An 11,113-nucleotide genomic window follows, 5' to 3' on the forward strand; every position below is an offset into this window, starting at 1 on the left:
GGATTCTGGATCTGCCTTAAAAACTGGGAGAGCAACACCTAAAAGGATCACACTATCTCCAAATAACCATACTCCAGAACAAAGCTCAAAATACTTACAGGAATATACAAATATCAAACACCCAACAAGGTAAAGTTCACAATGTCTAGCATCTAATCAAAGATTACCAGACAGTCAAATAAGCAGAGAAATATATTCAAAATTAAGAGAAAGACAAATCGAATCTGATCTGAAATGACAAAGACAGAATTGGCAGCCAAGGACATTAAATAGTTATTAGAACTATACCCCTATGTTCAAAAAGTGAACTTAGTAAGATTGCAAAATGAATACACAAAATCAATTTAATTCAATACACTAGCAATAAAATCAAATTGAAATTTAAAAATAATGTCATTTATAATAGAGTCAAAACTTAGGAAACATTCAGGGATAATCTGACAAAAAAGATGTGAAAGACCTATACACTGAAAACTACAAAATATTGCTGAGAAAAAGTAAAGACACCATCAGTGGAAATATGTACTTGTTCATATACTTGAAGACTCATTTTTTTTTTTTTTTTTTTTGTGGAGACAGAGTCTCGCTCTGTTGCCCAGGCTACAGTGTCGTGGCCTCAGCCTAGCTCACAGCAACCTCAAACTCCTGGGCTCAAGCAATCCTTCTGCCTCAGCCTCCCGAGTAGCTGGGACTATAGGCATGCGCCACCATGCCCAGTTAATTTTTTCTATATATTTTTAGTAGTTCAGCTAATTTCTTTCTATTTTTAGTAGAGACGAGGTCTCGCTCTTGCTCAGGCTGGTCTCGAACTTTTGACCTTGAGCGATCCTCCTGCCTCAGCCTCCCAGAGTGCTAGGATTACAGGTGTTAGCCACCGTGCCCAGCCGAAGACTCATTATTAAGACATCACTTTTCCCCAAATGGATCTAGAGATTCAATGCAACCCCAATCAAAATCCCAGAATTTTTTTTTTTTTAGTAGACATTGCCAACTTGATTTTAAATTCACATGGAAATTCAAAGTATCCGGAAAAGTCAAACAAATTGAAAAAGAATAAAGCTGGAAAGCTAACACTACCTGATCTCATGACTTACTATAAAACTGTACCAATCAAGAGTGACTGACATAAAGACAAATAAATCAACACAATAGTAAAAAGAGTCCAGATATAAAACCATGCATAAACAGACAACTGGTATTAGAAAGAGAGGCAAAGGCAGTGCTCTGTCGGCTGTGGAGAAAGGACAGCCTTTTCAACAAATGGTTCTAAACAAACACACAAAAAAAAAAAAACACCAAAAAAGTTTAATACATACCTTGTATCATACACAAAAATATATGCAATTCAAAACAGATCATAGACCTAAATGTAAAACTTAAAATTATAAAACTTCTATAAGAAAACACAGGAGAAAACCTTTGTGACCTTGCACTAGGCAAAGATTTACTTAGATACCACACCAAAAACATGATCCATAAAAGAACAGATGGACAAATTGGACTTCATAAAAATTAAGAACTACTTTTCTTCAGAAGACAGTGTTAACTTTGGGAGGCCAAGGCTGGAGGACCACTTGAGGTCAGGAGTTTGAGACCTGAGCAAGAATGAGATCCTGTTTCTACAAAAAATAGAAAAATTAGCCTGGCATGGGGGCGTGCACCTGTAGTCCTAGCTACCCAAGTTGAGGTGGGAGAATTGCTTGAGCCCAGGAGTTTGAGGTTGCAGTGAGCTATGATGACGCCACTGCACTCTACCCCAGGCAACTGTTAAGAGAATGAAAACAAACTGGGAGGAAATACTTACAAAGCAGGTATCTGACAAGACTTACATCTAGAATACACATAACTCTCAAAACTCAATAGTTTGAAAACAAACAAATAGACAAATGATGTTTAACATACTTCACAAAAAATATACACAATGACAAATAAGCACGTTAAAAGACACTTGACATCACTGGTCTTTAGGGAAATGCAAATTAAAAATACAATAAAATACCACCACATACCTATTATCAGAAGGGCTAAAACTAAAGGAGACTACCCATACTAAGTGTTAGCAGGGATGTGAATGAAATGGAACTGGTGTACCCTGATCGTAAGAATGCAAAATGGTATGACCACTTTGGAAAAGTTTGGTAGTTTCCTTAAAAAGTTAAAACACGCCACTCCTGGGTAATAATTAAGATAAAGAAAAGCATAAGTCCATAAAAAGATTTGTATATTAATTTTCATTTTAAACTTTCATTTGTAATAGTGGAAAACTAGATATAATACAAATGGTGAATGAATAAACAAATTGTGGAATATCCACAGAATGAAACATTACTCAGCAATTAAAATGAATGAACTACTGACATATGCAACATCATGGGTGAATCTCAAAATATTTATGCAAAGTTTAAAAAGCCAGGCCAAAAAAGTATATGCTGTATGATTTCCTAGATATAATAACCTAGAAAATGCAAACTAAGCTATAGTGACAGAAAGCAGATCAGCTGCCTGGGGGTATGAAGAGGAAGTAATTACAAAGGGGCACAAGCACACTTTTGGAAATGATGGATATGTTTATCATCTTGATTGTGGTGGTGGTTTCCCAGGTGTACACATATAGCAAAACATCAAATTGTACATTTTAAATATGTGCAGTTAATTTTATGTCAATTATACCTCAATAAAGTTGTTAAAATGTTAAAAAAAAAAACTCAGCTATATCATGAATGTAGAAACAAAGAATACTAATTAGCAAGCTCATTAGGATATGGTCCATCCAGTATTACCAGCAACATCAGTAATGCTGTGTACATATAGTTTTCTAACTTGAACAATACATTCAGATGCCTTGACTATGTAAAAATGTTCAGAAACACAAATTCTGATGTTTGGGGCTCAATTAATATTGTGACATCTTTTCTTAAGATATAGGGTCTTACTGAACTTTACTTAGGTTTATGCTTCAAAATGGGGCCATATACAGAGTACTAATCGATGAATGTATCTGCTTACCACTGCAAGACAGAAAGGTCTTCACCGGGAGGATTTTAACAATGATACTGTGGGGTCATAGTAACTTTAAGTACTGAAAGATTTTTCTACAGGAGGTAGGTATACAAGAATAATAAACCCTTTCCTTCCATTTTACTTCCTTCATTCTTTTAAAGTACAGCAAAATCTCTACTTATCCAGAACTACACAAAGACGTCTACCAACCAGCTATACCTATTTGCTAAACTTATAACAGTAAAGTGCATGTAACCAACGTTATACATATGTTTTATATTTATATATATTTATATTTTCTATTTTGAGTGTGGTGGCAGATACCTGGTTATATATACTTGTTAAAAGTTAATAAACTGTACACTTGGATGTACGAAATTGGTGCATATTACTGTATGTAATTATAATTCAATGAGATTAGTTTAAAAAGAAAATCCACACAATACTATATAACACAAAAATAACAGGGAAAAAAAAACAAAAATGAGATGAACACTAAAAGCAGTAGTCAAGCTCACATTTAAAACAAACTTAAATTCTTAGCTTTAATTCCTAATATACACATAAGGTCAGATACCTGGTTTCCTAACCTTCAAAAAGGAATCTCTTGGTAAAAAAAAGTAATTATGTCAAAAAAAAAAAAAATGACCAGAAGGCTCTAACCGGTTATGTTGCACTTTTTCCCCTTGATTTCACCACTGTACTTCAGATGCAGGTCAATAAATGCTGTTGAATCAATGTCCAGTAACAGCTAAAATAAATAGAAAGATGCAACAACTTTGTATTTTGTGCCATAGGATACCTAATGACCTACAGAAGAAATCTGAATCTCTGTAACGTCTATTAAAAAATAATTTCCAGCCTGAGCAAGAGCAAGACCCCGTCTCTACTAAAAATGGAAAGAAATTACATGGCCAACTAAAAACATATATAGAAAAAATTAGCCAGGCATGGTGGAGCATGCCTGTAGTCCCAGCTACTCAGGAGGCTGAGGCAGGATCAGTTGAGCCCAGGAGTTTGAGGTTGCTGTGAGCTAGGCTGACGCCACCGCACTCTAGCCTGGGCAATAGAGTGAGACTGTCTCAAAAAAAAAAAAAAAAAATTTGTGCTCAATATATCCTAAGAAGTCAGTGTCAACACATTTTTGAAATGCGATTCAGAAATACCATCAAAAATGACTAAGTTAGTGGAATGCAATTATATCTGAATGAGCAAGTTTCAGTTAGTTGGGAAAAAACTCCTATATACATGGAGTGTCTCATTCCCAAGGACCATGGCTATTTAAATGAGATACATTAGATATTTTAAAGTTTCTAAGTAAACCATTTAAGCTATTATTTGAGTCTTTACTTAACTTGCAAAACATTTCACTATTATCTCATTTAACCTCAATAACCCTGTAAGAAAGGTATTACTGTCCCTATTTTATAAATGACATAACTGAAGTTAAGAAAGATTAAGCAATTTGCTCAAGGCTACACAAAACCTTCACTTAGACTCAAATGACTGGTTTCGTCCACTCTAGATTTATATCTCAAGACATTTTTTATGGGATCATAAGCTTATTCATTAATAAGTTATGCATTTTCTAAATAATCACTTCAGTAGGCAAATTGGAAGTTCAAATTCAAGGTATTATTAATATATACCAACCAGCCCTTAATAACTTCCTTCTCGCTTTTATACATAAGAACACACTCAAACACTTAAGACACTGTATTTTCCTCTCAAAATTCACAGGAATCTTTCTGATAAATAGAGGATAATTTACCTTCTTGCCTTTGAGAGCCACTGCACTGGGTTAAAAAAACTAGAAAAATTACACAATTGCTTTTATTTATTTTTTATTTTTACTATTTTTTTAGAGACAGAGTCTTATTCTCTCACCCAGGCTGGAGTACAGTGGCATGATCCTAGCTCACGTAACCTCAAACTCCTGGGCTTAAGAGATCCTCCTGCCTCAGCCTCCTGAGTAGCTAGGACTACAGAGCATGCCACCACACCCAGCTAATTTCTTAATTATTTTGTAGACACAGATCTTGTTATGTTGCCCAGGCTGGTCTCAGACTCTTGGCCTCAAGCAATCCTTCCACCATGGCCTCCCAAAGTGCTGGGATTACAGCCACAAGCCACCACACCTAGCCCTTGATTGTTTTCAAATGTGTTCTGACATCTCTACAACCTGTACAGTTAGAACTCTGTAAAAGGAATGTGATGAAATCTCATGCATTGTAAATAATCCAAAACCTGGAATAGGTTTAATAGTGTTTAAGAAATGGATCTGGAGTCAGACAGATTTCAATTCTGAAATAGCTAAAAAGGCCTGGCAGGCAGCTAACACAAGTGATGAGCAAAAATCAAGTCATATTTATTAGCACATTTACATCATAGATTTCCTTGATCTGTCTTTTAACGTGCACACCCTGATTATAAACAAAACTCGGAGAAAAAAAAAACAAAACAAAACTCGAATCTGAAAAGTTATGTATGAGCTGTGCAGAGAAGTGCTTATTTCTTTTGCATGCTTAGCAAACAACAGAGCACCCAGGAATATTCAACCTCACCTCTCTCTGGCACCCTCTGTCTTTGGGCAAAATTTTCCTGGCACCTAGGAGTTAGAACTTCTTTTTCTCCCAGAAACAAAATAAATGGTGGTCAGGGTTAAGACCTGTCATATTAAAAGTGAAACAAACACTCATCTGGGAGGTTGTCACTGGAAAATGAGTTCCAAAAAGCAGCATACAATTTATAATACAATTCTGTTCACCTCAGTGATTGGTGGCAGCCTTCCCTTTACTCAGCAATCAAAAGATTACATCCATGTGAATTTCAAAGAGTAACAAATTCTGGTTTGAAATATGTACATTACTCAAACTGTACTTATTCAAACTGTAAAAGCTGGAAGGGATCAGAGAAGGAGTCCAACCCTCTCATTTTCCAAATGAGGAAACTAAGGCTCAAGATCACACAGGCAGTTTGGCAGGCCTAGGACTAGAACACAAACTGAACCCCAAATATTTATCTCTTATATTGTCCTAGTAAGACAAACATTGTCCTAGTAAGTAGGGCTGAGCATTTCTAAAGTGGCAGGCTCTCATTCCAACCATACCTATCACCAGTTTTAAGGTTCATTTTTTTCCCTTTTTAATCCAAGTCCATGGCCCTGTAAGACCACCACCAAACCACGAAAAGCAGTACTTTGATACCATGCCAATACAGTCCAACATATCACATCCAAAACACAACCTGCTGCCCAGCAGAGCCAATCCTTCATCTCCAGGGGCCACACCACCCACCACACCCTACTCTACTTTTATCTGCCCAGCCGCCAGCCTGTTTCTGAGTTACTTCCCAAGGCTTCTGCATAAAAACAAGCTCGCTTGTACAATCCTCTAGGCTTCTGACCAGTCTTTAGACTCCCATTCAGTATATGCAATAATAAATTCCCACTATGTGCGAAGATTAGTGGTAATCTGTTCTTTTTCAAAAGGCTCGCCTCATCAAGGAAGGCTTCTGTGAGACTGTGGCCTTCAAACTCCCTTAACTGTGAACCACAGTAAGAAATAATTTACATGCAACCTGATACACCCCTGATGTTTACACATACCCTCAAAGAACTCAAAATTTTTACATATTCTTACTATGTATGATAAATTGATATTCTTCATATACTCCATTTCATTTTTTTTACAAAGTCCTAGTTGACAAAGAGATATTAGCACTCCAAGGTTCACTGTGGCACTAACAATAGCCAAGCTGTAGAGACAATCTAAATGTTCATCGATGAAACAATGAAGAAAATGTGGTACATGCAAGCAATGGAATATTATTCAGGCTTAAAAAAGGAAATCCTATAATATGTTGACCAACTTGGAAGAAACTTGAGGACATTATGTTAAGTGAAATAAACCAGTCACAGAAGGACAAATACTGCTTGATTCCACTTACACGAAGCATCTAAAATAGTCAAACTCAGAGAAGCAGAGAGTACAATGGTGGTTGCCAGGGGCTGGGGGCGGGGGCACAGGAATCGAAAAATTGCTAATCAATGAGTACAAAGTTACAATTACCTAAGGCCAACAAGTTCTAGAGATCTGCCACAACATTGTCCCTGTAGTTAACAATACCATATTGTACACTTAAAAAGTCCTGGTTAGAATCTTCTAAATTTATTTCTCAACCCACTAATGGATCAGGACCTGCAAAATAATGCTCTCTCATGAAAGGGTGATTAGATTACCTTGACATAATGCTACAGGAATAGTTAGAGGCATCATCAAATACTCAGGCATGAGACTTCCCCAGAGAACATCACATCCGTAAGAAATGTAAAGATACCACAATGGAGAATTAGTATCTGCATCCCACAGGTCAAGGGTGAGAGAGAAATGAGGGGAGACCAAGGTTTCACTGAAGTAGGAAAAAGTAGGGTGGGGCTTCTTTATTTCTAACCACCTGCGCAATCCTCACAATCTTAATTCTTTTGTGTCAGGCTGCCTAATTCCAACTGGACTGTCGACACTTGAAGGCAGGAATGTTATTCTTCTCAAAAATTCTACACTCTACCTAGAGACATCATTAAAGCACAATTTAAAGTAATAAATCAGTGGATTTTTTTTTCATCTAAGACAACTTTCCTACCTTATGGTTTCTGTTAAGCAGTAACCTCCCCACTCCAAGGACATTGATATGTTAGTGGGGGAAAAAAATAGCAAAGGAAGATGTGGAAAAGAAAAAAATCTAGGAGGATACAAAGGATACATCATAAGATAATTAGCAAAATGCTGATAAAAGAGAAAGCATCTCAAGTCAAGTTTTAAAATTCAATTTATATCTTTGGATTTCATTCATGACAGAATATTTGGAACAAGAAATCGGAGATGCAGTCTCAAAAGTCACTAAGGAAAGTTTTCACTGCACATCTTTAACACATTTTAACGTAAGAGCAGGGCTATCCTGTCAACTATTAGAGTCTTAATACAACTCAAATCTAATTCTCCACAGATCTGCCCAGTATAATCTTTTCAGAAGTGTTATCACCTGGCTGAAATGCTGGGCCCAGGTGTCTCCCCTTATAGATGCATACTACAAGTTTGAATTACTGCCACTCTATCCCATTCCCCCTGATCTCTGGGAGTGAGGAGAGGAGGCAACCCTATTACAAACCTTCCCTCCATGGAAGCCTGTCCAAGTGGAGACATGTACTTCAAGGCCCTACTCTTCAGCTCTTCTCACTCCAGTTTATGCAACTACAAGTTACTTAAAACAGTTCTAAATGGTCTTCCTGCCAACAGGAGAAACACTTTTTAAAAGGATAAGACTAAGGATTCCTGGAGGATCCTGCATGAATACAGCAAATGGGCCAAAGATGGATAGGCCTGAGGGGCCTAGAGTGAGTTGCTATGCTACAACTGTGCAGCAAGTCTCCTGTTGATGTAGTTCTATCTGGGATAATGACTAGCAAAGACATTGTCTTTTTTTTCCCCCCTTTTTTGGTAGACCTAGATAAATGCCAAAACAGGCACAAAATTTTATCTTTGAATTGCTCAAGAATGGCTAGTTATCTTACAGTAGGAATCTTTCTTTTTCTTTTTTTTTTTTCCTTTTTTTGAGATAGAGTCTCACTCTGTTGCCCTGAGTAGAGTGCTGTGGCGTCAGGCTAGCTCACAGCAACCTCAAACTCCTGGGCTCAAGGGATCCTCCAAGTAGCTGGGACTACGAGCCCACACCACGACACCTGGCTAATTTTTCTATTTTTAGTAGAGACAGGTCTCTCTCTTGCTCAGGCTGGTCTTAAACTCCTGAGCTCAAGCAATTCTCCCACCTCAGCCTCCCAGAGTGCTAGGATTACAGGCATGAGCCACCGTGCCCAGTCCAGCAGGAACCTTAAATGGTAGTTCACTCACTCATTCAACATGTCACAAGTGTGATGCCAACTATACCAGGCACAAGGCTAGACCCTAGGGAAGCAGAAGTGAACAAGTAGTATAACGTCCTTGCCTTTCTTGGGCTTACATGTTCCTGTGAGTGACACACAACACACAAATGAATCTATAAAATGTTAGATGCTGTAAACAAACAATGAACTTTTCACTAAAACTGAAAAATTATCACCAAACACATGATATGTCCTTTTTCTGTTCACAGAAGTGTGACACACCACTTTGGTAGAAAAGTGAATTACTAGTCATTATAGTTTCCTAATTTATCACAGTACATTTCCTTTAGCTGTAGGAGGCACAATTATTTTCCAATCTTGGAAATAAAAACACCTAACTTTTTGCAAGGAGATGTTCTGCCCTGGTGTAGCAGCACCTCAAGGCTTAGGCCAAGAGCGATAACAACACTGACCAGAAGATAAACTATTTACACAGGTGGCAAGCCATCTAAGGCAAAAGCTAACAACGTGAAAAACAGGTGGGCCTCTCAAGAATAATTTAATTAGCGAATTTACACGTGATTTTCAAAAACAAGAGAGAACAGAACAGACTAACAGTTTTAACATTGCTGCTTTCCAGATCATTCCAATAAACAACGGTTCGACATATTGATAACCCACAGACATTTCATCTCTAGGCAGAACACGTGTGGAAACACTGATTTGTAAAGTTTAGATGCTGGATGTAGGCAATGGAAAGGCACAAACAAACCCTACATTTGAAGCTCTAAGCATTCCTGTTTAGAACTAAACAGGATCAGGAAGGCTCCTCCTCACATAGAAACATTGAGCCATAATTTATTTTCTTCAAATTACAGGTATAAAGTGGAAGGGCGACGGATGAGAAGTCGGAGAGGTTTAAGACACCTGCGTGAGAGAGTGCAGCAGCAGACATTCTGAAGACCCGATTTCTAACAGCAATAGGCCTACTAAGACAACTTAGTCTCTTTCACATTAATCGCAAGAGCAAATTTTGAGACCCGACGGGTACCGGTAGTTGCCGATCTGCAACTAGATTAAAAATTCGCAGCACCTAATGTCACTTTTTCATGCTCACGCCCTCTCAGCGCCCCATACGCGTTTGTGAATGAAGGAGAAAACCCAAAAGAATGAATGAACGAGAGAGAAAAGTGTGGCCAGGAGGCTGAGAGCGGGGCCCCCAAAGTCTGGATGGCCCTCGACGCTGACCCGAGCGAGGAGGGGACCCCGCGGCGCAGTGCAGGGCGCGGACCGCGAAGTGCCAGGGGCGCAGGTCCAGACAAAGGCGGGGCGGGCGGCTGACAGGGGCTGCCGGCGGCGGCGGGGGCCGCGGGCGCTCACCTCGTCGCCCCACTTGAGAACGTCCTTGTGCCGGTCCTTGACGGCGTGGTAGATGTGCAGGAACTGGAGGATCCCGTGCCGCCGCACGTGGTCGGCGTGGCGCTTGGTCTCCTCCCAGCTCAGCGGCGACCCCTGGGACAGCAGCCCCATGGCCGCCGCCTCCTCGTCCTCCTCCTCCTCCTCCTCCTCGGGACTGACGGCGGCCCCTCGCTCCGGGCGCGAGCCGGACACTCAGCGGCTCGCAGAAGGCGGCCGCTGCTCCACCCAGGGGGGGCACCCACGGGTCGCAGCCGGCGGAGGAAGGGTTCCGTCCGCTCCGGCTCCCGGGCGCGGGGGTCCCTGGCGCCCAGGTGACAGACCCGGGGTCCGGCGCACCGCGCGGACGCAGAGGCAGAAGACGGGAGGGCAGGCTGGGCGGCTCTCGGCCCGGCGGCCTCGCCCCTCGCCCGCTCCGGCTCCCGCCCTACTCCTGCGCCGAGGCGGCGGCAACGGACCCCACGGCCGCGGCCCGCCGGCGGCTCCCGCTTCTCTTTGCCGGTGTCGTGCACTGGCTTCTTCCTACTTGTGACCAAAACCTGCGCCGCCGCGGAGCATGCCCAGTGCTGGCCTCGGCTCCCTTGCCGCTCCGGGGCGCGATCCGTCGCTCCGGATTTTATACACTACGGGAGGGGGCGGGGAAAGGAGGCGGTGCGCAGTGGGAGGCGTGGCCGAGAGTCGCCGGATCCCGAGCGCGCGGAGCGGGGTGTGCGCAGGCGCGGGTAGGGCGGGGCCAAGCGGGGCGCTCTGGGGAGCCGGGCCAAGTCGGCCTCGGGTTTAGCAAACGCGAAGTGTAGAAACCCGTTTTTTCTAATCGGG

At 41.0% G+C, this 11,113-nt stretch overlaps 1 protein-coding gene across 1 annotated transcript in view; it reads right to left on the reverse strand.

The window, feature by feature from the left end:
- GCLC (glutamate-cysteine ligase catalytic subunit) overlaps positions 1-10,879 on the reverse strand; it is a 50,373-nt gene extending 39,494 nt beyond the window's left edge. Inside the window, exon 1 of the mRNA XM_045543759.1 lies at positions 10,259-10,879. Coding sequence (XP_045399715.1) covers positions 10,259-10,408 — 150 coding nt within the window. The 5' untranslated portion in view covers positions 10,409-10,879. The remainder of the gene's footprint in view (positions 1-10,258) is intronic.
- Positions 10,880-11,113: the final 234 nt, after the last annotated feature.

The sequence above is a fragment of the Lemur catta genome, chromosome 2 (genome assembly GCF_020740605.2).
Source record: "Lemur catta isolate mLemCat1 chromosome 2, mLemCat1.pri, whole genome shotgun sequence".
Taxonomy (NCBI): domain Eukaryota; kingdom Metazoa; phylum Chordata; class Mammalia; order Primates; family Lemuridae; genus Lemur; species Lemur catta.